At 42.2% G+C, this 27508-nt stretch overlaps 1 protein-coding gene across 1 annotated transcript; it reads right to left on the bottom strand.

The window, feature by feature from the left end:
• Nucleotides 1-2151: 2151 nt before the first annotated feature.
• E2F7 (E2F transcription factor 7) lies at nt 2152-22152 on the bottom strand. The gene is made up of 13 exons (XM_048302442.1): nt 22102-22152; nt 21864-21944; nt 19072-19347; nt 16952-17120; nt 14249-14530; nt 13445-13603; nt 12245-12382; nt 11232-11426; nt 10499-10583; nt 9367-9886; nt 8248-8524; nt 6591-7015; nt 2152-5307 (listed from the first exon to the last, which is right to left on the bottom strand). Exons 2-13 carry the CDS (start codon nt 21942-21944, stop codon nt 5131-5133), a joined length of 2784 nt encoding a protein of 927 aa, XP_048158399.1. The 5' UTR covers nt 22102-22152; the 3' UTR covers nt 2152-5130.
• Nucleotides 22153-27508: the final 5356 nt, after the last annotated feature.

The raw sequence follows: 27508 nt of genomic DNA, 5'->3' as shown, positions 1-27508 counted from the left end.
CCCAAAGACTAAACCTGGTCCAAATTGGCCCATTTCAGCTGCTGTTACAGGCACTTACCAAGATGCAGTATTTTACATATATTGGTGGTTTATTTGGTCTCGCTACAGTGCCTTTGCTATCACACCATGCTTTGGGGATAAGAGTGTAAACTGCTGGTTCACAGCTGTCAGTTTTGAAACAAGAAAGCAGCTGTTGGAAAAAAACAAGTTTCATGCTCCCCTCCCACCCAGATTTGGTATATCATCTATGAAATTACACTGTTGTCACATCCAAGGTGAGAAATACCCAGCCAGAGGCAGGGGAAAGGCGTAAAAGTCTGGCATCTCACATTCAGTGCCAAAACGAGAACTTATTTATGTACTAAAATGGAGGAGCTCCAACTGAGGCAGAAGGTTTTGTCTCAGGAGATCCCATGATATCAGACTTGGAGGTCACAGAATTTTGTGAAGCAATGCAGTCTTTTGCCACCCATGAAAAAAGTTACCATGGCCTGCAAGGGGAATGGGGGAAGGCTTCACACTCTCAGATCTTAAGCTGGTGCTGACTGACATCATTAGAATTCATTTAATCGCTCTAGGAGTCCTTGGAGAAAGTGCTTGAAAAAATATCCTAAATTCTCCTCACATTTCTGGTGCAATAAATAAAGCTGGAAAGAAGCCAGACATTAATGCTTCCTGCACACATGGATCTTCTCAGACGATCACAGTGAGCATGGCTTGAATTTGCCTCAGTTGTGTGTGTGAAGCCTTTCTTCTCACTCCTTTACTTCCCAAGCTATTAAATTTTAAATTAAGCAGGCCACGGAGCCTTGCTCAGGCACTCTGGGCTGGAAGGAGAAAGCACTGCCATGACCCAGGTACCTCTCAGGAAACCCTCCTTGTTGACCAAGACAGCTGGTGAAGACCTGCTTCCCTGGACATGGTGGGAGCAGGCTTTGCTTTGCTGCTTGCTGGAGGCTTCCCTTTTGCTTGCCTCTGGCTGGGTTTGCTGGCAGTGCTCAATACCTTCCAGGACCGGGGGGTGACACTTGTCTCCTAGCTGGCTCTGGGCTGCCCAGCCCATGCTGGGAAGCATGAAGACATTCATCCACCATGGTACTGCTTGTTAATTTCCCTTTCTTATAGAGGGAACTGAATCAGACAGAGTTTGGTGTACTCCCCTAACTACTTTTTACTTCAAAAAAAGGGAGTTTTAAGTGTACCAGTGAGGACAAAAACTGTTGGAAGCTACAGCCCTTCCTGCTCCTCCTCAAGAAAATGTCAGTGGAGCCAGAGCATTTCTCATAGTGTATTTAATCTCATTAAACTTCTAATTTTTCCTGTATCAATTGTATTATTGTTGGAGTAGCAGGTCAGAAAAAGCTCAAAACCAACACTGAGTAAGCTGCTGAGTTTTCCTTTTAGAAATGAGTTTTGAGGATCTCAACCCTTTGCAACTCAGTTGTTTTGCAACTGTTGTTGGTGACGTGGGACATTAACTTACATCTCTTGAATCACAGGGAGGGGTAAGGTGGCAATATTGGGCTTGCTGAAAGCAGTAGTGAGCCTGCTGTTGATTTTAATGGGAGCTGCGCCTTACGCGTGTGGGGTTAGGGAAAGGCAGGAGAAAGGGAATGGAAGCCACAGGTCTGTGGCTGTGTTGTCCACTTGCTCTTTCCAAGCAGCTGGTGTTGTAAAGACACAAAGCAAGCACCAGCTCCTTGGGTGGCTGTGGTCAGGCAGGCATTGCTGCCATCCTGTGGAGAGTGGGACCGAGGGACAGCTGCAGGGACACGGGGGTCCAGGGAGTGTCTGGGCAGGCCCTGCGGTGGTGCTGGGATGGGCTCCCACAGTGGCCAGTTGGGGATCACCTCAGATGGCTTTGGGCCAGGGCCACCCAGTCTTGTCCTGGCCTGCTCCAGGACTTTAAGAGCCAATTTACATTGCACTGGTCCTTGTGCCTGCAACAGCTTGGTGGGAATTGTGCCCATGCTGCATGAAACAGATGGATGCTGGAGCCACTGGGGTGAGCTGTTACCCTCTACTAGTCCTTCAGTGCTCACATCCAACAGGGACTTCTCACCTGGACACAGTGCAGGAATATTTCTTTTCAAGGGTGTCCTTGAAAGTCCTCCATACTGAAATCACAGCCTCAGTTTTAATTTCAATTTTTATTCTGTAAAAGTTTAATATTTTGCTAGAAGATAGTATAAAAAAATATTCAACCCAACAGTGTGATCGGAGTAAAGCTATATGCAGACAGGTAAACACAGAGAGCTAGAGAGCAGGAAAAGCAGGACACCTAATCACTGAAGAACAGTTATAAACAGCAATAAAATTTATATCTATATTAAACTAGCAGTGCAAAAAAACAAACTGGAAGCAGCTTTACATTAAAAATACAGCTTTTTAAATACAGAAATAGCACCAATTCACAGAAGACAATCAGAAATGTAAACGTGGCAGATAGATTCAAGTATAAATTATATGCTCAGCCTCCTCAACAACTGTCTTGGGACAGAAAGGTTTCATAGACCCTGCAGAACTTCCTGGGTATGCACTTTGCCTCAGTGCAAATACAAATTCTGCTTTTCCAAAGCTACTTTGCTGATGAGTTGTTCCTATTTTATTTAAATTCTTAGCTTTCAGTGAAGATAAAGATAGGAAAGGTAAACCCATTTCCTCTTGACAACCAACTGCTCCCCCTCACTGGTCTAGTTCAGCAGTTCGGATACAGAAAGTAGCTGCCCAACTGCTTCAGTGGTCCCGCTCTATTTCAGTGAGAATTTTGCATTGACAAAAACAAGACAGCATATCAACATCCTTTTTCTCCCAGGCTCAAAATCTGCTTTCCCAACCATGACCCACTGGAAAGGGAGTCAATCGTCATTTCCAGACCTGCTGTATTTACAGAAACTCAAAACTAGAAGCAGAAATTGGAAACTGAAAATCCATTTTCACTCCCTGCATTTTCAAGTATAAAGTTAGTTATGGCATACAATAACATTACTGACAAAGAAAGGCAATTTTGGTGATGATGCTTCAACCGGAGCAAAGAGCCAATATTAGCTCTAATCCTCCTCCCTGCTCCCAGCTGCCGTTTCACTAAAAGGCTGCACCATACTAGAGGGAGAGAGAAGGCTTGGAGAATCAGCACCCACTGTTTTCCCTGGAACCCTAGCAGTCTGTTCCTGCCCCAGCAGCAACGCATGCATGCCAGCAGAAGTGCAGGGGCAGCACTGTGCTAGTTACGCACTGCTTTTCAAAGCAAAATTAAGCTAAGTGGGTGTATAAGAACAAATAACTCAGAAGAAAAAACTGTAAACTTTCATAACTGTAGTGTCATTAAAATATAAAAAAATTAGCAGTCTGAAGATGTCTCTTTACCACCCCTGAAATTTCCTATGATAATTCTGCTGTAGATTTTCTTTCAATGAGGGCTAACCAAGCCCTCTCAAAAAGCTGTTATTGATCTATTCTAAGAGAAGGCCACATTACTCAAACTCTCAGCTTCACTAAAATTCTTTCTTAAATTCCATTTTCATCATACATTTTGTTATAAAAATAAAACGCCCTCCTCAAATTCCCAACCCTTAAAGTCCTAACCTCCCTTGACCAACAAAATAGCACATCCAAGAGTGCATCTGCCCTTGGAAAATCAACACCAGTACCAAACAGAGAGCTGATCATGCTGGCCTTACATTTGCTAAAAGTCCAGGCTAATGTGATGTCAACAGCAAGACTGTCTTTTGAACAGGAGACTGCACAAATTTGATTGCAGTTTGCTACATGAGTGAAAACATACCCAAACATAAGAGCATTAACTCTTAAAATTATGTTCTATATTGCTAATAGCACCATCCATTATTTGAGGACTCTGAATGTTAAGATTTTTCTTCCTCATTATCTTCTCCTAGGGTATACTGATAATTTTTTACTTTTTTTTTTTATATTACTTTAAAACTCAAGGCTCCTGCTCTTTTTAACTTCTTTTTCTGGTTTAGATAGATAAGATCTCCCTTGTCTTCCCAACATGCTCAAATGAACTATTAACTAGTCACAAAATTCCTGTGAAGAGTTAGCCACTTAAGTACATACCCCTTAAGTACACTTAAGTAAACAGCTAAGTAGGCACTTAGTAGACTCAGGTTAGACTGAATCTAATAATGAGTGAGGTTAATGACTTATCGGTATTCCTTGGTCATAAAGCCTAGACTGGATATTTAAACAGGAGATGAAATCTTAGCACAGTCCTCTCAGTGGCTTGCCACTCTCAAATCACTTTGTCAAACCTGTTTAAGGATTCAGGTTTTGTATTCTTTACATCTAACTTGCATATTTTGCTCAGAGTAAAAGTAAAAAAACCACCAACCAACCGAAGGACTAATATAATTAATTAACACAACTATAAAAATGTTAACATTCACAGTTATTTTGGTCTTAATATTTTTCACATGTATACATTCAATCATAATCATGTGTTATTATTAGGTTTTTCTAACCACAAGTGCTGGGCAAATTGTACAACAACCAACTGACATTCAAGTAATCCTACCCTGAGAAAATCTGTTAGTCTGAAACTGCAAAAATCCCTTTTTCCTCTAATCCCACTCCAACATACAAAATAAAAAGCAAGAGGCTGCACTGCAGAGGCAGGATTTGACAGATTGGAACCAAGAAAGCAGTTGCTCTCACAACTGCAGAAGTTTATCATTTTCACCACAGATTTACTCAGGCTAAGTAGAGTACATGCAAATAAAATGCTTACCCTGGATAAGTGCTAGACATCTCACTTAAAACCATGAATAAAGAACTCCTGGGGACTCCAAAAGAATCTGTTTGCATCTTCTCACAGAAATAAAGAGAGTCTTCCGAATTAAAATCACAATTACAATTTGATGCCCACAAGGCTGTGTGAAGCACAGAATCTGAATTCAAATCAGTACTGAAGGACAATTCAGTAAAAGGATTTCAGTACCAAGGGTGATTTTGAAGAAGATGGCTAACAGAACCAGTGGGTGAATAGATAGTAGGGAAACATGCCAAAAGGGGTGACATTTTAACTTGCTCCTCTTGCCAGGCAAGAGCTTGTTCTCTCATAATTGATACAGAGTCCAAGGACAATCTGCCCACCCCTTGCAAAGAGTGGAATTAGTCAGGGCTGGTACTAGAGATTTCCAGTCTCCTCTGCACAGAGCTGGCATTTCTGGTTTGGTTGCCTTCATTCTTCTTCCATGCCACAGGTTCTCCAAGACTTCCAGGAGTTTTGAAAAATGCTTCATGATGTGCAGGACGAATATTCTTGGGAGTGAGAGGTGCCGACGAAGGCTATTTGTGAAACAAAACCAAAGTGATTTGGCAGGGTTTTCTCAAAGCCTACACACAAACATGCAAACAGAAGACAGCTGGGAGCCATTAATCCCTGTGCCCTGCTACTCAAGGTCACACACCCTTTCAGAAGCTCCACGTGAAAAGCTATGGGCTTTGCCACTGCTCTTCACTCTGGAACTGGATGCTAGTACATCACTGCTGGAAGATGAACGCCTTTATCTCGCTTCCAACTTAAATTTTTTCATGATTAGTTCATACTCATTTGTTCTTATGCCAATCTTGTCCTTTAGCTTGAATGGCTCTTTCTCTTCCTTGAAGTTTTACTCACTTTTGTTATTTGTTACCATCAAGAGAAATCAAAAATTATTCTTCTAAACCCTGACCACTTGTCTTTTAAGTGCCACTCCACTGTAACCTCTGATGTTAGTATCTGTAATCAGATTGGCTGCCAACCAGTCTCTTATTGCAGCCTTTTTCTAAGCTCGAAGAAGATAAACATAAAATAATGTTTATAATGCTTCCAAATGTTTGATCTATTTTTCACTGAATTAGACAATAGGAAAACAAATCACCGATTTACAAATGTAAGTTGCATTAGTGCCAAAATTTCACTGCTAATAGTTGTAAACACCGAGCTAACACAGTGTGACATGACTGTTCTGTGTCACTCGTATTTCAGATAAATGAGTCCTCCCTCACTTCTGAACTTCAGATTTTTTTTTACCCAAAAGTCTGGTTCTATGGTAGATTTTTAAAAATACCTTTATAAAAAAAGTTCAACAATTCCACAAGAATCATTGTTTTCTCCCAGCTCTGATGCTGCTATTACTTTTCCATTACATAGTGAAGAGAGATCAGAACAGGGCTGAGGGGATAACCCAGGACACTACTACCTAAAAAAGTGTTGCAGCCAGCTGACTCCCGATTTCTGACATACAATCTTCCTGTTCTCCTAATGTTTTTCTGTAGCCATTGCATAACACACATGACACTGTCAGATGGGGAAAAATCCCCTTAGATTGGTGGGGAATTTTAGAATTTCTGTAAGAGATATAAAACTAACCACTTCACTGTTCAGGGCTAGATGTGCTATGCTGGGCTCTGACTTCAACACGCCCTGTGCCACTGCTAAGATGGACACACACAGCCTAAGGGGAAGACATCAGCTCTCAGCATGCCAACTCTGCACTGACACAGCAGCACCAGCTTGCTGCACACACCGCCATCAGGCACCTGGGACAGCTCTTTCATCACCACTTCTGTTCACCTTTCCCCCTTACCTGCTGCAGCTTCAGAAGGGTCACTGGGTGTCCCATACACACGGGGGAGTCCAGTTTAACAGCACTGCAAGATCTTGTAAGCACAGGACTCAGGTGCAGAGCGGGGTGAGCTGGCTGCTGTGGATCCACCGAAGGGGCAGGTGAGACCTTGGGGGTGACAACAGCCGTGGTGCTTATGAAAACAGGGGTGGTGGATGCCAGGCTGGACATACTGAAATTTGTGGAGGCAGCAGCTGAGAAGGAGCCATCAGGAACTGGGGAAAGAGGACTGGTGAATGAGGGAGAACAGACGAGAGGGAAGGAAGCCAAGGCTGCTGATGGCACCATGACACAGGGTACACTTAGAGAAGGCAACTGATTCGCAGCCAGGCTGATGGCACCAGGGGCTTGGTTTGCAGAGAACAGGAAATTAAAACTGCTTAATCCTAAACCAAAGAGAGAAAAAACAAAGCATTAATAAACTTGAAAAAGGGAATTAAACTACTGTAACTTCATCTAGAATAGGACAAAGGTATGACAATAAAGAAAAGTCTGCCTAGGAAGTAAACTGTGACAAAAATAATAAAAAATAAGGAAGAAAACTGTCACAAACCCCAGACTCTTCTGTCCAGCTCCCTTCTTTACCTTCCTCCATTTTCCCCCCTACTTGTCTATTCACTGTACCTGCATCTATTTACTTTGGTCGTATGAAGTACCAACCACGCCCCTTGCTGTTTTCTGCATCTAACTTCAATTACAAGAAACATCCTGGCTAAACAAACTTTTTTTTCACTAACAGCAATCATCCTCTGCTATATGAAAATATTGCTTTTAATGAGAGGAAAAAAAAACCCCAGACAAATCAAACCCAACAAATGGGAGACACCCACAAAGATATATCACAGAGGCATTAATTTTGCTGAGAACAGCTGAACTACTGTATCGAAACAGAAGCTGCTCTGGCTCGAGTTTGTCTGACCTTCCAAAACACCAGGTTCAGCATTTTCAAACTGAGCATCTCCAACCTAAGTGAAATGCCATAGACCCCACTCCGTGTCACAAGTGAATCAAAGACCAAAGCAGTAGTCACAGAAATCTGCCACGCATGTCCTGTTCCCACAAAGCAGTCATCCACTGCACACAAACACGGGCACAAAACATGGTGGACACGAAATCCTACTGCAGTATTTTCAGCTGCTTCCTCTCTATCCTCACGGTGTCATACAAGCAGGACTGGCTACATTCCCAGTGCCTTGGGGGTTATCCTGATAATGCATGTTACAAGACAGTACAAAGTTTGAAGGTGATTAAATTCATATATTCAGGGGGATTCTGCTGTTCTATATTGGCCACCTTACTGCCAAATCTAGACTTCCAGCTCCTTTAGGTTTTGAATGCTGGATAAGTATCTTTTTTTGCTGCACATAATTCAGGCATGCAAACCCTGCATTGTTCAATGCTATTAATGTTTGGGAACCTCAGAAAAATGCCTATCTTTTCAGAGGTGGAACAGTTCACATTGAGTCAAGAGATTTCAGAGTTATTAAACTACTACAGTGAACTGCTGTCAGGGTTTTTTGTGCCAAATATACTTATTCACCTATTTGTAGGACTCAGTATTTGCTCAGTGAACAGATACAGAGGTTTGGGTGCCTCTGAATCTCATGGCTGTCCTTACCAGCAGTAGGCTGAACATAAAGGTACTGTGGTTGGAAAGGCTGATTGGCATTTTCTTTAGAGATGTGCTCATTTCCTGGAGGATGTTCATCAGTGTCTTTGTTCTGAGATTGTTTTTCTTGCTCCTGCTCCTGCCAATCTAAAGGCTTAGTAGACTCCTTGTTTGCAGCCTCTGCAGCAGCAGGACTTGCGAGGTCAAGATGATTTATTTCTAGACGTACAGCAGATGAACAGCCACTTCCTAGGGAAGGTTCTGCCTTGGGTGACTCAGAAGGCTTCTAAGCAAAAACAAAAGTGGAAATGAAGAGTCCAAACTAAAATAAAACCATGCAATACCTCTCAGGCATCTGTGCAAAGGAGCAACACAAACCTGATTAGCAAATCACCAAGTTAAAAATTTTGGTTGAGGGTCTGAAGAGCCATATGAGTGATGCCTAAACCCTGTGCCCTTTGCTGTTGGAGACACTACGTAAGAAATACCTGACCTCTGGGATTACTTTTCTATTGATAAGGAAAAGCACTTGTTTCAAATTGTTTATACTCAATATTCAAATGGCTTATATGATATGGCCTTGAGCCTGACCCCTACTGTCAGTATTTAAGAGAATTCTGAGATAGCTACACATCACCTTCATCATCTTTCTCTCACCAGCCTGCTGTGGGCAACACTGGGCTTCAGAGAGAGGGACTCAGGCTGGAGAGTAGGGGGAAAGAACAAATCACATCTGCTTTAGCTCAGTGAAGTAAGCAATGCTGCTGCTGCCTGGGAAAGCCCAAGCTAACAGGGGAAGGTGAGGAGTAATAATTACATTGATTTCTTCCCCTCTGACCAATTGTTTTGCTGAAGACAATGATTACAACACTAATTCCAAAGAACAGCTGAGCATCACATCACTATGCAAAGCAATCCAAGTCCATTTTCCCCTGGTAGTGTGAAAACATCTCCCAGTTAATGCTATACTTACTGACACAGCCCACTTACAATTTTATTAACATGTGGGAGGCAGCATTTGTGTCTCTCAAAAGCAGTGTACTAAATTTTCCCTCCTGGAAACACTGTCTTAGGCAAAAGCCTTTCCTTACTATGAGAAAGCCTAAGTGATAATGCAACTCACTTTACCTTGGGTACTACAAGTGAGAGGGGGAGATCACTCTGCTCCAATGTCTGTTTTTTAGCAGCTGGCTCTTCATCATCTACAGGTGCAGAGGGTGATGAGCACTTGTGGGAGCTGCGTTTTTGGCAGCCAACAGGAGGTACGGCAGCCTGAGTTTCTGCACTCCTGTTTCCCACATCTCCTGAAGTGGGCAGGGTCTCGCTCAAATTATTTTCCTGAAGACCACCGCACAACATGAGAAGGGATGAAGATGGGAAGCACAGGAAGGGTTGGTTGGGGACCAAGGTAGGTTTTCCATTTTCTGTTTTGGAGGCTGCTGGCGTGGAAGGGTGTGAAGCCTGGCCGCTGATGCCAATTGGTAGCGAGAAGCTTGGCACATCTGCCTGAACCACAGGGAAAACTGCCTGAGGCAAAGGGTTAACACAAAAATCAGAGTCCCCAGGAACCGGAAGAAGGGAGAAAGCTAAGGTTGTGTTGGAGTTCTTTGATGAATTTAGTATCGTTTCAGTGTCACAAGCTTTATTCCTACAAAAAAAACCAACAAAAAAACTCAAACAGTAATGAAAAGAGGAAAAACATTTATTCCAAAATTAAACCCCTCTTTTATCCTTACCAGCAAAGAGATACATATTTGGACATAAATGCAGAAAAATTCCACCCCAAAACCACAGTTTTTACACAGTTTACAAGAAGGGTCACTTTTTTTCATTTCTAATTACACAGAAGCAGTCAGGTTTTTGGTGGAACAATAATGCTTTTGGCTGCACTTGACTAGTCAATCATTCACAAATGAATTCAAATTGGGATGGGTGTAGAGAAGACCGATGAGAGACAGAGACACCCTTCCATGGAATAATTTGCTCAGCTTACCCAGACAATAGGTCAAAGGATGCAGGAATGACCTATATAAACACATATGACAGAAAGAACTACTGAAGCAAAACACCAACACTGGTAACAAGCACAGGTGGGTGTAAAATGACCATAAAAAAAAAAAAAGCCATGCTGACATCTATCAGTATTAAAATTGTAATAATGAGACTTTATTGCAATTTTTTTATCATCAATGGAATCTATCCTTAAACTAAACATGACAAGCACAAAGCTGAAACTGGACAAGAGTTAAGACCAACCTACCCAGTATCTTCCTCTATCTTCTGCCTGCAGACAGCTGCTAGATTTATCATTTTGGAACAATTTTCATCTGAATTCACAGTGCAAACTGAAAGAACAAAGAGGCATTCAATTAATCACAGACAGGTTTACCAAGCATATTTTGATACCGGCCATATAAAATAATAGCTATAATTTTTCAGTCCTGACACATTTTTATAACATCCACTAATTGCCTAGAGCCAGAACCTGCAAGACACTCAGAAGTCTCAGTCCCACTGGAGAGGGGTTCAACATCATCATTTCCTATAAGAGGGAACTGTGAAAAGCCCTGTAATTACTTTGTCTTTTTTAACAACTGTCCATTAGATTGTTACAGTAAATTTCACTATATTAGGAACCATAAAATAAAGCAAGCATTTTGTGGCTAAATAATCTTTCTCTATCAAGTTTTCACAGATAAAACTGTAGTATAGTTGCAGTTAGTACAGAACAGAAACATTTAACTGCAGAAAACAAACTGCAGATTCAATTGCAGTATGGCCCAGATTCACCTCATGTAACTTTAGGGATTTGACTGGAGATTTTAAACCAGAAATTTCATTATCACATGGACAGTAGAAATATAGGCACCTCCCAAGAGTAATTCACATACTTAACTATGCTGATTCACCCAATCAAGTGCCTTAAATTGGTGCATGCCCTCATTTGGGCAGGTCCAGTGGGATAGAAAAGAACATGCTTCATTAGTAGTTACCTTGCCTCTCTTGACGTGGGCTGTTAGGCTCAGAACTGACCTTCCTTCTGGCTGCTTCACAAGGCTGTGCACTGTTAAATGAAGCATGACGTGTAAACCTTTGCTTTCCAGCAGCACTGGTCTGGTACCGGGCACAGGCTTCTCTCTGTGTCCCTGGCAGAGGATCTGATGTTGGGCTGTGCCCTCTCAGCTCATCTGTAGGGACACAATTTTGTACAGCAGTCCTTCAGTCAACACAGCTCATCATTTAGGCTTCTGCCATATTACCAAACTTGGCATTAAGGGAAGAGGCAACCTCTGTATTATCTCAACCCCCACAACACTGAAACAAGCCTAGAACTCAGTAAGCACCAGCAGACAAGGCAAGGGCTTCCCTCCTATCCATTCCATAGCAGCTGCAGAAGGCACTACATTCTAGTGTGCTAGTCAGGAGGAGAAAGGGCACTAAGATCATGTTTACATTATCCTTCACTTTCACTTGTTCCTGGCACTGTCCTGACACAAATATCCAAGCCAAAGGGAGCCTATCTGGCCAAGAAGCATGAACTTACAAGATCCTCTGTCCCACCACCTCATTCTTTGCAGACAAAGTTTTTGTAAAAGGAGCCATGTGCAAGAAACAGCCCTGATCAACTTGGTACGCCCCCTTACAAAGAAAATAATTCACTATATAATTATTACTGAATTACTGAGATTTTGCAACCCAGAACAGCTGTGGACCCAGATTTAAAGATATCAGTGCTATCTGCCATTGCTCTACAATTGATACAGTTATGCATACAGTTATCTAAGTCAGTGCAAAAATACCTATAAGACACAGCATCCTTCAACATCCCTCCACAGATCCAGACCTTGGGCGCAAAGTCTAGCAAGGGCAAATGTTGAGCTGGCAGCAGTTAATAATCACAGGGTACATGTTGAATGCTGAGCCATTCTTTACACACAGAAAGCAACATTTTACCACTTGGGAAGGGACTATCAAAGCAAAAAAAAAAAAAAACTACACAAGTTACCAGTCTTTCCAGGGAATTCCACAGGCCCAATCCACTTGAAAGCTGGTTTGCGTCCTCGTTCCTCTGTGACATGAACTTTCTTGATCAAGCCTAGGCTGGTGAGAACATTGGCAATATCATACAGCCTTCGTACCTTTGCTAACAAGAAAAGGCAGGAGTAGATAAAAGAGTCAGCTTTACAACGCATACAGGACACATTTATGTGCTTATTTCATTTCAGACTATCACCACATCTTTCATAGATGAGGTGAGCAAAATCAAATCAAGCTAGACTTAGGCTACCTCCTATGAAGCCTGCCAGGCCAGCTCCCACCTGACTGTCACAGGTGCTTCATATCTTAGCTGCTCAGGTTTAAACTCATCGCCCTCATTTTGATGGAAATAGCTTAGGGAGTGATTACATCATCAACTTGACCAGAAAAGGCAACTACCTCCACATGGGTAAAGAGAAGTTGGGGGCAAGAGGCACAGGAGTGCACAGCTGATCACAAGAGGACACATATCCATAATTTTTAAAAATGTAACACACTCAGAAAAATCTCTGTGGCTCTAGCAAATAACATCTTTGAACTCACTATGATACCCACATATTGTCCAGCTAAACTCCTCATGTTTCTTCTTATATTTGGGGTAGAATTTTAAGATTGAAGTGCAAGTACTTTATTTTAAAAGCACTTTAAAGGCTTAAAAGTCTTTATCTTAGAAGACTTATTTACTAATGCTGAGTTTTCCCATGTTCTCCAAGGGATTGAAGTTCTAATCCTCACTAACTGAAAGCAAACTCTGCCATCCGGCTGTAAAAGATTTCTGGGGTAAAAAGGAGAAGGAACATATTTCTGCAAAGAGAGAATTAATTCAATTAAAATAAACAATATGTTTCATTTCTGAAACACCATTCAGAGCAGTACAGGAAACAGGGTTTAAGTATGAAAAAAAAATTCAACAACAACAACAAAAAAATGTGCTTCTTTATTCTGAAGCTAAACTTGGGAGATAACTGTCAAAGTGTCTCTTGCCCACACCAAGCTCTGTTTCCACAAATAGGCATTTGCAATGAAAAAAACCCTAGACCATATTCCAGGAAAAGATTCATGAATTGCAGTTGCTGTTACCTACTGGTGTCTGTTTGGTGTCAGACCAAACATGCCCTGTTTTCTGTACTCACTGACTGCTTGATTTGCCTCTCATTAGCCATCTTACTTTTAAATTTGCTGTGGTCCACTGTATCCTGGGTTTCTTCTATCAGTATCTTTGCTGCGATGTCCAGAGTGACTATCTTGGTCTTGGAGACAAGGAACAGCATGACAAACTTTTGGCTCATAATCCGCAATGACTTGTCCTTTCTGCTGTTTGCAGATGCTGTGTTACAAATAATACCCAAGCCTCTTAGCATATGTCATCCATCACAGCCAGAAAACTAATAAGTAGGTTTCTCACACACAAAAGGAGTAAATATTTCCTTGTCAGAAAGCAGAAATTTATTGAAAGGCAGCAAATAACTGAGTAATGCAGACAGGAGTCTCTCTTCAAAGGGCAATAAAAATTCAAACTTGCAGAAATAGCTTTTAGAAAGTGAAATTCCAGAGCTGATTCTATGTTAGGTTACACTGTTTTGTGCCACTATAATTTTGTGACTCTAATGGACTTTGTAACTTAAAAACATTATGTGTTACATGGGCAGCATGCAAACAGTGGACAAATGAAGATGGTGCTTTCTGTCAGGATAAAGCATTTACTGTCAGATACAGGTGGGGAAAGAACTGGATTGTCCAGCACAACTTCCTGCCTGTCTGTAGGACAGAAGGAAAAATCTGTCTTGAGACCTATGTTAGGAACAGAATAGAAGGAAGAATTCTGTACCCTCCATGGTGAATTCAACACCTTTTTGGAAAGGATAACTTTCTATTATTTAATTTAAAAGCAAAGCAAGAGGAAAAGTGACATAGTAAACTGGAGAAAGAGACTTGTGTCTGTGTATCATCATACATTTAGTAATTATCTTACCAGAGATGCAATCTGGTTCTGAAAACTCCAGTAATGATCTGTCTTGAGAATCTGGAATTGTTTCCTTTTTCTGTTCTCCAAATTTGTACTCTAAGTCCTGCTCCTTGTGCTGGGAGGTCAACAGCTCTCCATACTGCAGCTCTCCTGCTTCCTGAAGCATTTTCAGAGTTTGGCTGAGGTTATGCCGGCCATGCCAGCAGTACTGGTTCTTGGCCACACGGCTGACCAAGTGCAATGACTCCAGGACGTTCACGATATCGTAAATTCTTCTCCGTTCAACTCCTGTTTGGGAAGTGGGGGGGAACAGATAAAAAAGACATAGATGCTCATCTTAGTTCAACAGAAGCAGAGAATGGGTTGTTCTCTAACAGACATTGTCATTGTTCACATGGGCACATTCCATTAGATACATCTGTATTTGCACACTGAAAATCTGACTTATGTGCGGCCAGCTTCATGGTACGCTGCTCTTTGTCCATTTTCTTAACATCTAGACCAGCCATGGCTTCAGCCTAAGGAAGAACCCACACTGTGTTTAGGGTTTGCAGACTGCAGTCTGCCAGCCCCATTCACTCAGACCTACCCAGAGTGCCCCAGGGTTTTCAGAGCACTTCGGCCCTTCCTGACAGAGAGCTTCAAAATTCACCCATGTACCTGTATACAAGCCTGCGTGTAACAGAGGGCAGGAAAGGGTCTGCCACAGTGTAGAGATGAAAGCCCCTCATACAGGAACCAGTGGGAGCACAGTTGTCCACTTGCATTTACAGTGGCACAATTACCTTTACTTGCTAAACAAGTACCCAGTAAAGGGGCATCAAAAGCTTCTCAAGGTGCAAAGCAGTGTAGAATGAGACCTGCTGTTCCCAAATGAAACAGAAACAAACCATCAGTGCTGGCTGGGTCAAGACCTATGGGAAATTTATTAAATATGTCCAGCTGGAGTTCAGCCTGCTGATGTGAGCAAGGTTGGGGACTGAATATGAACAGGTTGGTGGCTATGCTCGCTGTCCTGAGTACTTGTGTCCAGTGCTGTTTGAAGCATGGCTGTTATATATAACACAGTGTACTATATGCTGGTGGCAGCATCTGCACCAAAAAAGCCTCTAACCATTAACATCAGCTGAGCAGAGCAAGTGCCAGTTAAGGGGAAAGGTTTTGAAACTTCACTGTGGGATGGCTGTTTACCCATCTGAAGAATAGGGATAATACTTACCAGCCTCAAACACATATTAGGTGAAACAATTCATGAGCATTTCCAAGTGTGTGAAGAACTTGGAGTGAAACACAACCCAGAAAAACAAGAGTGTTACACGTATCCTGGTGTCTGTCAGACACCAGCAGTACAGACCCCTTTGTGGCCTTCCACAGGTCTTCCGTGAACAAAGCAATATACATTTGTAGCAAAACCTGTATCACAGACACCATTTGTTACATTAAGAGCAGCAACATCAGCGCTGGGTAATTTTGTGGTCACAAGCCAAGGGGATACAAGCAAGGAAGGGAAAACAAACGGAGAAGGACAACCACAATATTCCTCCTTCCTGGAGGTAAAATTTCCAACAGTAAATTTTAGAAGAAAGTTTATATTATTTAGGAAAGCAAGGTAATGCCACTCCCAATACAGAATGAAGCACTATTCATGTTCAGCTGTACAAGGTTGGAGCATGGGCATCTCATGCAAACACATAAAGGAGTAACTGCAAAATCTAAAAGAACAATTAATTTTAAAAGTAATTTATCTAACTATTTACCTAATCTGTATTCTATCCTATTTCCAATTCACAGTACCAAGGCAGATAAATAGGTATTTCAAGGCCTTTCTTAACAGAGTCACAGAAGACATCATTCTTCTGTTTCTTTTCTTCCCAAAAGAGACAAATTTCATTTTTGCTACATCTTTTCTGTTAATACCTAAGTTTTAAATGTATACAAGATTTATTTAGTTTAAGTCCAATTCTGTAAAGCCCTTCCTAGCAAAGAAACAACCTCTCCAAGGACTTCAATATTTTTGTTATTAATGTGGCCTGGCTGAGTCCTCTCTCCCAAGTTTTATTACTTCTTGCAGATATTCCATTAATCTTTTAACTAAAACCAAACTTAACAGCAGAACCAGTAAATGGGCTACTCAATCCCTTCTCACCACCTCAATATAAGACAATTTCTCATGGTACTCTTGCAGTTCTCCCAGTACCTCCCCATCACAAGGCAGTATTTAAAGCTAAGGTAGCCTTGATGAACCATGAGACCTTGGAAGATAAGATGCCAAACATGTTCAGAAGTCAGGCAGTAAACAGAATTTACCTCCTACACATGTTAGTTTGCAATTGTTTCCCCAAACGTTTCATTTTGACAAAATTTGTTGTCTGTAAGTCCTCCTTCAGAGGGTTTGTAAATCCTGACTCCTTGTGTCCAACAAATTGAATATTTAAGAAAGCAACAGTTGGTAAACAGCTGGAAGCAAGATCTGTCTAGTAAAAAGTACAGAAAGTCAGAAAGCAGATTTCAAAATGGTAGTGTTACCAAACAACAAAGACACTGAGGAATATTAGGCATTTCCAACTCTTGTTTAGTATGATTAGAAGAGCATCCAGATCCTGGGAAAGGCAGATCTTGAATGTAGTCAGTTAGAATATGATGTTTGGAAGGCCCACCTGTCAGGTTACCCCAGGTGATCAGTTACCCCAGTTTTGTAGGTATACATACCAAGAATTGAAGCCACTTCATCCAAAGAAATGGTAGTTTTCTCTGTTGACAATGGATAATTTGGATAGCGAGCTAGAAACTTTTGGCACAAGAGTCCTAAGCTTTTCTGTTTTCTGCTGGGTCTCTGCTTTTCAAATTCATCAACCGTGCTGTCATCTACTATATCATACTGTTAAAAAATAAATGTTAACCCTTTAGTGCAGAGCTTGTAAAAGCAAGACATAGTCAAGTGAAGCATATTTCAGATGTTACCAATATTTAAGACCAGATTTTCTAATTAAAAAAACCCCATGGAGTCCTTGAAAGCACAGGACACTTGGATAACACAATTGCAAGCTCTTCTTATTTCATTACATAAGATACCTACAGAAAACCTCTTATCCGTGCAATCACGAAATAGTGATCATGCACAAGGAAAAAAGCCAGTAAGACCAAACACCCAAGACTAGCAGATGATAAGATTATACTTGGAAAGAGTATTTCTTTTGGAAAGAAGGAAGAATATGCTCTCAAACACTTCTGGATCTAATAAACCAGGAGATGCAGAAACCATGAGAAAGTTCCTGCAATACCTCTTCCAAAAGATTTTGCTGACCTTTACAGTGACTCTATCACAAGGGGTGGGGGCACTTTGCTCAGAGACTATAAAAGGTGCTACTCAGTCTTTGAACCTTAAACTTAGTCAAGATGTTAGCTTAAGTAATTCTGTAGGATAGCCTGAATGTGGTCTTTCTATCCCTGTAGTGGGAAAAAAATAGAAACCAGCAAAACTGTGATGGCAAGAATGTACGAAGAGGTATGTTTATTTATCACAAACTGAGAATGATGGAGGATTTTTTTTGCACTGGTAGCTCTAAGGTTTTCTTCTGTGTTAGAAAAATAAGTCTTGCCCTCTGGCAAAGAAAAGCTGCAGGTGGTGGTAGCTGTTGAAACCCGTGTTGCCTTGCTTATGGGATCTTAAGCTGTCCTTTGCTAGTTGCAACCAAGTAACCTTGTGGCAGGCTGGTGCCCTGATAGAATTCTTTGAGTTTTATACGGTATGGAAATAGCAGTATCCTTACTCTAAAACTTCTACTTCTTTTGTAAGTTACCTTTTTAAGTGGAGAAAATTATTAAATGAAAGTTTTATTAACTAGAAAATATTTGAATTCTTTATAGTAGCCACCCCAAAAATGCAGTGTGATCTTAACAGGCTTGGAGCGGTAATGAACTAACCTTTAACATCAACTATTTTTTATGTACTGGACACTATGTCAGGAATGATCTTTAGAGAACTGTTTGCTGTGTTATGACTATGAAAACTGCAGACTTTTCTACACTACTGTTGCTACTGTACTTGCTGTAAAAACTGCACTTCCAGAGTGATCTGCACCTATGAAATGATGCTTCTCAGTAGAAGCACCCAGAACTATTTTCCTGTTGCTGAAATCCCCAGGGAAGGATATCCTACAAGAAATAACCCAGGAGAGGAAAAGTAGTGGTTGGAACAACAACAACAAAAAATCATGAAGGAAGAAAAGCATAATGATGCTTACTACAATTTGAAGTCATTCTCTCCAGGGACAGACTTTCTAAAGTGAGGACAGAGATCAACCCCTGCATTGCCTGGGTCTTGTGAAGTAGAAGTCTTAATGCCTGACCTTGCTTTCTGACCACTAGTTTGGGAGTGGAAAGTGGAAAAAAAGGGTTTCAGCTGACCACTTTGCAGGACTGCTGCAGATGAGGTAAAAGATTTAGAAAGCATGTTCTTTCATTGTCAAATTTATTTTTGGAAAGGATGCTTGTTTAAAATATGTCTGGCAATTTTCTTTCTAATGTGGTTCAGAAGTACTTCAGCTGGGGAAAATCAAACATTTAAGCTCTACTTCCTTCACTGTCCTTTTAAGTAATATTCAGACTCTTGAGCGGATCTCAGGTCAGTTACTACTAAGACAGCTACTTTTAGTCTTTTGAAGTCCTACTGCTCAGCCAGTGCTGTGTAGGTAACTGTCCTTGGGAATGTCTTACAATTCTGCAGCTTTCCATCCAGAGGAAAGCACCAGATGGAAGAAAACTGAGGAGCAACTTTAGGAAGGTCTAAGTCCTAATGGAACATGAGATAACCGTGTTCTGAGTCTCACCTGTAATGAATCAGGTGTGTCACTCTGCTCACTGTTTTCTATGGGTCTGAAGAGCTCTTTCTTCTTCTCCCTGTCCCTCATGTCAGGACTAGCAGCACTAACAAGCATCTTCAGGTTTGCAGTAGGAGTCCAGGGATCAGGCTGAGGTCTGTCAATGATCTTAACAGGTGTAATTGGATTTCTTTCCGGTGTGCAGCCTTTCTGCTTCGATAAATCAATTGGTTCATTCTTAATGGGAGTCTTTGGGGCCATCCTGGATCGATCAAATATGTTTTCCTATTAAAAACAAAGTTTTTAGAGGAAAAAAACATTCCATCAATCAATTTTATGATTCTTATGAAGGTAATTTTACTGACTTGTGCCTTGGCACTCATAGTTATATTTAGCACAGTTCTTCTGCCTTTCTTGAGAGTGTTAAAATATTCTACATGCTTCTGTACTGGAGGAAGTGTATTGGAGATACTGCCTTGAAATGTAGAACTTGAGGTCAACCAGTCCAACTTGTGGCCTATTAGGCTTTTAAACCCTGACTAAACCATCAGGGTACAAGAAAGCATTGCCCACAAACATAGATCACCAAATTGCAGGGAAACTGAAATCATGCATTGGTCAGATTACACTTAGCAAGAAAGCACAGTTCTGTTTGAAAGGTCCTAGGTTAAAAGCCGTGCTGGGGATGCAGCTCTAACTCACAAAATGTTAAACTAAAGGGGATGTGACCTCATGTGCAAGCAAGGCAAGGTTTGCATCTGCACTGCCTGCTGCTCAAAGCAATCAAGAAAATCTCCATAACTGTTCCTTGACTACAACTAAGAGCTGCTAGAAGGAAAAAGTCTAATTCATCAGCTGATTTTTATCATTTTCTGACTGAAGCTCAACTCCTTCCAGTCCCTAGCTGCTATCAAACTTTTTTCATATTTCATCTTTGGATCCCTTTCTCTTACTGCAAGAATTATCACTACAGATGAACTCACCTCAAGGGACTGACTGAAGGAAGCATTATTGGTATCCTTGATATAATGTATTTTATTTTGTGCTGTAAGAAATCCAATTCAGAAACTGAATAAAAGCCGGAAACTTTCTTAAGTTTTGCCTTTTACTTGGAGTAATTTAACTATTCTGTAGTTGAAATAGATATTTAAATAGGTGATTCCAGAGGTCATCCTAACAGGCACAATCTAGCTAGAAAGCAGAAAAAGTTCTAGTAACAACTGAAACTGGCTTTTACTAGGAGCAGTTTTGTAGCATTCAGACTGGAAACAAATTTGGCACATCAAAAGCATTGTGCTCTGAGCAGTGATAAAGAACACTTCTCCATACATTCACCTATAAATTTCCCAAAAGGATGTAATAAACACATCTCTTTTTTTACAACTAACAGTCAGCCAATTGTAACTTACTACACTGTGACAAATAGGGGTCAGTTTAGAGGCCATGGTACTTCTTGGAATAGATATTTATATTGTGTTGGCACTCAGTATTTTCTTGCAATTTCATGTTACAACCTTAAGTAATGGAGAAAGTCTATCTTCCTCTAAAGTTCCTGTTCATTATGGTTGGTGATAATGGAACTGAAGTGAGGGCAACTGAAGCAACCTGCTGTTTCAGTACTTCAAATCTTCATGTTTGTGCAAATACCACCATGAAGAAAGCAGTGGCTCTACATGAAAAGCACATGACTCTGCCCTTTCAGATCTTTTTCTCCTACTATCTGATCTTTATTTTCTACTACCATAACTACCTGCTAAGGTAAAAAACACTTTTACCCTCTCTCCCCCTTTTTTTTTTTTTTTTTCAGTAGCTGCAACATTCTGTGAAGTCCTACCTGTAGTGCACAAAATCATAAGGGCAGTTGGTATGAGATAGAGGATGGGAGAGACCAGCTTGATGAACTTAGTTTGTAAGCAGGAATTGAAACAAATCTCTGAGATAATAGGAATGGTATCTGACAAGAAAAATGTGAATTTTGGAGGACTCAGATTGAGCATGCACAGCAGGTCGTGAATTGCATCCAGTTCAGGAGATGTTACTGAGCAAGGTTATGGCTAAGGCTACATATGTCATCTCCTGGCTGGTGAGGCAGTAGGGAAACAACGAGCTTGTTTCTTGCTGAGTGGCCGTACTTAGCCTCTTGACTGGAGAACACCACTTTATGAATACAGACCGAAGGCAAGCATAGTGGACATGTCCATCAGCGTGCTCAAACTGCTGCTAAATAACAAGACTATACTATTCCTGTGCCAAGTTAGGCCTGGTGGTTCTTACCTTTAGAACTGTGAGTCTCTACAAGAGCCCTCTCCACCTTACCACATGGTAACCATTGCAATACTTGAAATCACTGAGTGAGTTTTACTCAGGTGAAAGCTAAAATGTGGTTCCCTGTGTGCAGTACCAGAGTGCAATCACTTCACTTACTGACAAAGGTGGCATGACTCAGGCGTCTTACACTGGATTATATCTTTATCTTAGGGGTAGCGCTGGACATCCCAGTGCTCCAAGTGTTCACAGGTAAGATGCTGCGGTACAGACCAACAGGGGAGAGCAGGTCCGATGGGCAGCACCTCAAAAGCTGCCCACGGGAGCCACAGAAACACAATCCAGAGCCCGACCCCCTCCAAAGCCCCCCGAGTGGCGGCCCTGCTGTCGCGGGGCTGGGGCTCCACGGCACTCCACGGCACCGCTCTCGCCACCCTCCCTCTTCCTCTCCTCCCCGCACTGGTCCGGGGCTCCGGACAACGCGTGCAGGGAACGCGCGGCGCCGGACCGGACCCCGCGCCGGCCCTCCCGCTCACCTTCTGGGCCGCCTCGGCGCGGCCCCGCCGCCCCGGCCGGGCGCTCGCCAGGTCCCGCAGGGCTAGGACGCTCACCTCCATCTGCAAAGCGAAAAGGCACTTTTAGCCCGGCTCTTAAGAGGAGCCGCTCCCGTCCCCGGAGGGACGCGAGGGGAGCGCGGCTGCTCGGGGCTGCGTTCCCGGGGAGGGATGGAGGGAAGGGAGGGGGCGGGAGGCTCGGCGGGCTCCGCGCCCTCACCTCGGCCGGGGCCGGGGCGCGCGGGGGGCGCGCGGCTCTGCCGCTCCCGCCAGGCGCCCTCAGACATCGCTTTACAATCCGGCCAATCAGGGGCGGCCGCCGGGGCGCCCCGGCCGCGCCGCCGGCCAATCAGCGCGCGGGCAGGCGGCGCGCGGCATCGGGCGGGCGGGCCGGGGCTCCCGCCCGCGCGGAGCCGTTTCGCTCCTTTTCTTGGCGCTCCCCGCCCTCCCCCTCCCGCGCCCTTCCCGCCGCCCGCGCCAGGCGGGAAAGGGCCCGCGGGTGCGTCTGCCGGGAGAGCCGCCTGCCTCTTGCCCGGAGCCGCTGCAGCCGTCCTTAAACCTGTGAGGGGGGGAGGAAGGGCTGAGTCAGCAGGAGCCGGGTGCTGCCTCGGTCGCCCTGCCACTGGCTCGTAGGAAACGCCGTCGCGGTATCCGCGCCGGGACAGCACCGCCCGGGCCGTGGGTCGAGCGGCACAGCAGCCCTGGGCAGCTCGGACAGCCTTGTGATCCTCCGCCTCATCCCCTGAAGCGAGTCTCCTGCCGTGAAGGTAGAGCGAGCAGACGCCATGGGGAGCAGCCTGGACTTTTCGCTTTTTCCTGAGACTCTGCTGTGTGGTTTTCCCTCCTTCGGCACCTCACTACATACCAAGATAAAAGAAGAACTGGAAGGGAGCCTTGTCCAAAGTTAACACGTCAAATCCCGGCAGCCTGTGGGGCCGTGCAGTGATGAGAGTTGTACCTGTTCTGAGTATAGAAACACAATGTTGCAAAAAAAAAAAAAAAAAAAAAAAAAAAAAAAGAAAAGGAAAAGCTGTCAAAATCATAGCTTTCTGCAGTGCAGAACTTCTTCTGTCTTGAAAGTGATTGCTCTAAGCTTGAGACCCTTTCTGGAGAAATTTGCTCGGTGCAGTGTAATTAATTTTGCTTGTTGAAGTGTAATTAAGATTTTTTTTTCTTGTATCTAAGAATTTTTGTTGTTGTTGTGGTAGTAGCAGACATGCTTCTGCATTATTCCTGTCTTGTTTTGTTGTGGGAGCTCTGACATAGCTCATGAGCCAGTAATGAGTTGTCACGGAAAAAAAAATCCAAGGCACAGTTCTGATAATTTATAAAAATGTTCACTAGGTAATTTTTGAGGAATAGAAAAATTTTCTTTTCAATAGGAATGTAGAAAGCAGGTAGATATTCTCTCTTTTATTAATTGTAATTTATTTGTTTTTAAAATACTCTTGATTTTTTCTTTTCAGCAAGTTCCAGTACACCACAATTTGCTGAAGAGAATAAAATATAAACTCTCAGAGAACCTCCTTTTATTAAAAAAAAATTAAATAAATAGCCCTATACAAAAAAGCTCTACATACTTTTTAAACCTTAATCTTCCTATTTTTAAGAGGAACATTAATTCCGTAACTGCAAAGCGTGTCTCTCAGTACATATTTGCAGATACGTAGAAAGAAACATTTCTAAGGAGTCAACTATCACTGCTGCTTTCACACACAGGAACTCTAAAAACAGACTCATGAGAGTCTTAAGAGATGCATAGTCATGGAAAATCCAAACAGAATCTTGTGTCACAGACTGACGTGCCCGGGCATGATTTCTAGGCCAAAGGAAAGAAGGTGAGAAGAGAGTGTAGTGGCTGAGAACCTGCTTGTGTGCTGCAGCCCCAGTGACAGGAAATTGCCATCTGTCCCCTTTAGTCATTTACTTAAACTAAAGTGACACAGAAATATACATTCTCAGACCTTTATCTTAGAACTGTCACAGGCATTTGTGTATCCATTGCAGGTTAATAACATCTGTTGTAAGGTATTAGATGTTGTGAAAGTTTAGTAGGTCTAAATACATTTGCAGCTCTAGCACAGAGACTTTCTGGTTAAGACCTTAGTAGTGGTTAGGAACTTAATACTGAGTTACTTGCTGAAATACCATGGCATATGCATGTAGAAGTTCATTTGGTCATTACGGTGATTGGTTCTGGCCACACAAATCTGGTAATTTATAAGCCATTAATCAGAATATCTGTAGGTTGACACAAGACTCAGGAAGCTGAAGTCCAAATACCTGTCAATATCATTACAGGCTATGCAGGCAATGAGGCACTTTCTACTTGGGATGTTACTGACTTATAATACCATAATTTTGCAACTGGGATGGACCTGGGCTCTTATTTGACCTTCAAGGCTTGTGACTTCTTAGAGGTTAAGGATGCCTCTGAATATAAACGTGTTACTATTAAAGGTCTCTCCAAGTCCTTAAGGGAGAACTAGCTTGAGTCAAGTTTGACACCTTCGTTAAACATTGCTGTTGTTTGACGTGCACAGTATTCCTGGCAGCAGAGCTGGGTACTGCTCGAAGGGCCCTGGCTGGAATCTTCTGGGTTAAATTCAGCCCCAGAAGGTGGGGAGCTCAGCATGTGGACGAGAGGCAGAAAAGCAGAGCTGGAGGGAGAGAGGCGTCACACCTATGCTTAAAAGAGGTGCTAGGGCCCACTTTGGCACTGAGTACTGTAAGGGGTGTGAGTCACATATATAGACTAAGGTGGGAGAAGTGAGACAGAGCACCAGATGGGCAGCTGTGGGAGCCGCAGTGGGTGTGAAGGGACACTGGGTGCTGGTTTAGTCTGAGGAAATGATTTTTATTTAGACCGGAGAAGCGCTTTTCATGGGAGGTATTGCCAGTAATTTGGATTCCTCTGTACAATGATTCTTCTGTAATATGGAAACAAGAATGTTCAAGATTAACATATTCAACTGTTACACAATGTGACGAATGTATATAACATAAAAATATACTTTGCTGTTTGTTATATATTTTTATATAAACATATTTGTTAAGCAATGTTAATCTTTTCCATAAGATGAATACACAGCATTGTAGTGCATTTAAGAAGCAATTTTTTTGTTCAGTGAAATAAAAAACCAAATGTCTAATAGTGAAATGCAAATTTTAACTGGTAAACGAATTATGAGTTAATCAGAAGAAAACTATGACACTGCATTTCCTTGCTTGTCTATAGCAGCTGAAAGAAGGTTGCTGATTATCAGATAAGATTAATTGTTGCAGCCATCATATATCATAACATGTTCCAAGACGATTTTTATATCTATTTTGATATGCACAGGTAATCTACTACAACTGGCAGGAATAAGTTAACAAACTGATTTTTAAACACAAGTGCCTGTTCTTGAATGATTTTGTTATATAATTTTTACAGGACCAAAACCCACTATCTGATTATTTATGATTTTGAATGAACGGTACATGGACTAATATATATATATATACACACATATATTCTATTTAACATGAATATTATTAAGAATTAAGCATTTCCATTAATTTACTTCCATTTGTTTCTAGACTTGTAAATACAATATTTCATGCAAGGTGGAGGTGAAAGTGCCAATTCCTTGTGATAGAAAGCCAATACCTTTGACAGAGGAGATGGATAAAAACAAATCATATCAATGTGTTCAACAGTACTTCTCATCTCAGAATAGGAAATAGTTTTTAAGACCTTTAAACCTGTAAGACTTCTTGTAATGCAAAAAATGTGATGAACCAAAGACCCAGTAGTTCCTCTATTCTCTCTCCTTTTCTTGGCTGCCTTTTCCTATGAGCTCAGCTATGATGGAAAATTATATTTCTCCATCTGTTTTGGCTGATATTTGAAATTTCAGGTCAAAAGCTGGGAGTGAGGAAGAGACAGATCCAATTATGAGCTTTTATTTCCATTAAAAGCCAGACTGAGTCACCCAATTGCCAAGCCTTCAGGGAATCTTTGTATACCAGTGTTCTCACCAGTGAAGGTAGTGGTGTACCCAGTGTCTGCTGCTGATGGTTTTCCAAAATGCTGCTGGCTTAGGTATCATCTCCTTTCTGGGGCAACTTGGAAGTTCCCACCATTCAAGGACCTCAGGCTGCTCTGACCTACGCATGTTCTGCACCAGCAGGGGCAGTAGCCATGAGCATTTAACATTCAAGAGCAGCTGGAAGAGGTTGCATTGAGAGTGATTCTATGGACATGTGGCATCACTAGCTGTGGCTAGAATACAGAAGCACGGCTGGGAGTGGGACCTGGACCCAGCAAAGCCCTTCTTCCTCTACTTCTCCACTTGCTTTTGAAGTTTACATTCACTGTAACACAGAACCCCAGCTCTCACAGGAGGGACAGAGAGGGGTCACAAATAGACCACAGGTGAGTGGCTCACTTACTGACAGGGAAGATATGCACGTTGGAAACCATTCCACTAGAGGAAGGCATTGGATGAGTTTCCCGTTTTCTGCCTGCTGTAGTTGCTTGGTGTTCTATCAGTATCATTGCTTTGTCCCTTGGCTCTGTCTTCTCTATAAAGATAGTAGGTAATTTTCCTGGACTCAAATCAAGGAAGGCACCAATGACATTTAACCTGAGGCTACAGTTTGTAGAAGGGCCTCAGGTCTTCGGTATTTCCCATTGCCTAATTCAGGTGCAGCCCTGCTCAGAGCTGCAGATTCATGGAAGGCAGCTGACTGTTTGCATAGAGCGTAGTGTAGGCAAGTGCTCCAGCTGGTTTGAAAAATCCCTTCTAGGAGCGGAGGAACAGGCATGGCCATGCCTCGGTCCTTTTATGGGTCTGATCTCAAGTAACCTGACAAAGATCACATAAGAAAGCAGGTAGCTTGCTAAATCACACTGCTCTTGAGTCAGCTTTGCACCTGAAAATCACTTCCAGCTGCTGCTGTTAAAAAACCTGAATCCTTCACAAAGGATTGCACTGGTGGCATTGCACCCCCATTATTTTGTTCAGAATTAAATTGCTGTCTGCATACTGAAATTAATGGTGAGCTCTCGGTAAACTTCCAATTTCATTACTCTTCTTTAAGTGGGATACAGTTTGCTTAATGTCCCATACCACAGACCTACTCTGCTAGGGCTTGGGTAGATAACTTTGCATTAAAGAGAAGTGAACAAAGAATCAATGTGTTTACTGCAAAACCATTTAAAAATTATTAAAAGGATTACTGAAATAATACATGATGACTCTAGAAAGCCACCATGATGGTTGAAACCCTGTCTTCCTGCACACTGTATCGTATCTTCATCCTGCATAGCCCTTGATCTAAAAGCAAAGGGTCTATGGGTATCTTTCATCTGGCTGCTGTAGCAGAGAGAAGCTGCATGCAAACTCTGTCTTGTCAGGTTAGCTTTAGTGAAAAGTGCTTAAGTACCTCTGCACAGCTTGTTTTGACTCATCCTAGGATGAATCAGGACCTCACAGCATAGGATGCTATTCAGACATGAGACCACACATCTATGCAGCTGCAACCTCCATTGATTCAAATTAAAGTCTAGAGTTCTTTGTTTCTTTTGTGGAATATCAAGAAAACACTGATACAGAACCATTTCTGCAAAAAATTCACAG

The sequence above is a fragment of the Corvus hawaiiensis genome, chromosome 4, assembly GCF_020740725.1.
Source record: "Corvus hawaiiensis isolate bCorHaw1 chromosome 4, bCorHaw1.pri.cur, whole genome shotgun sequence".
In the NCBI taxonomy this organism is placed as follows: Eukaryota; Metazoa; Chordata; class Aves; order Passeriformes; family Corvidae; genus Corvus; species Corvus hawaiiensis.
Note: the sequence above shows the minus strand (reverse complement) of the source record. Positions and strands in the feature narration are given on the sequence as shown.

Bases quoted from the DNA above. Each gene is read 5' to 3' on its own strand.
- E2F7 (XM_048302442.1), bottom strand. From the start codon at position 21,944: ATGGAGGTGAGCGTCCTAGCCCTGCGGGACCTGGCGAGCGCCCGGCCG. The intron at 10,584-11,231 runs GTAACTACTAAT...TTGTTCTTTCAG, and splicing joins CCCACGTCAAGAGAGGCAAG to TTTGCACTGTGAATTCAGAT. The intron at 7,016-8,247 runs GTAAGGACAGCC...TCTTTGGTTTAG, and splicing joins TTATGTTCAGCCTACTGCTG to GATTAAGCAGTTTTAATTTC.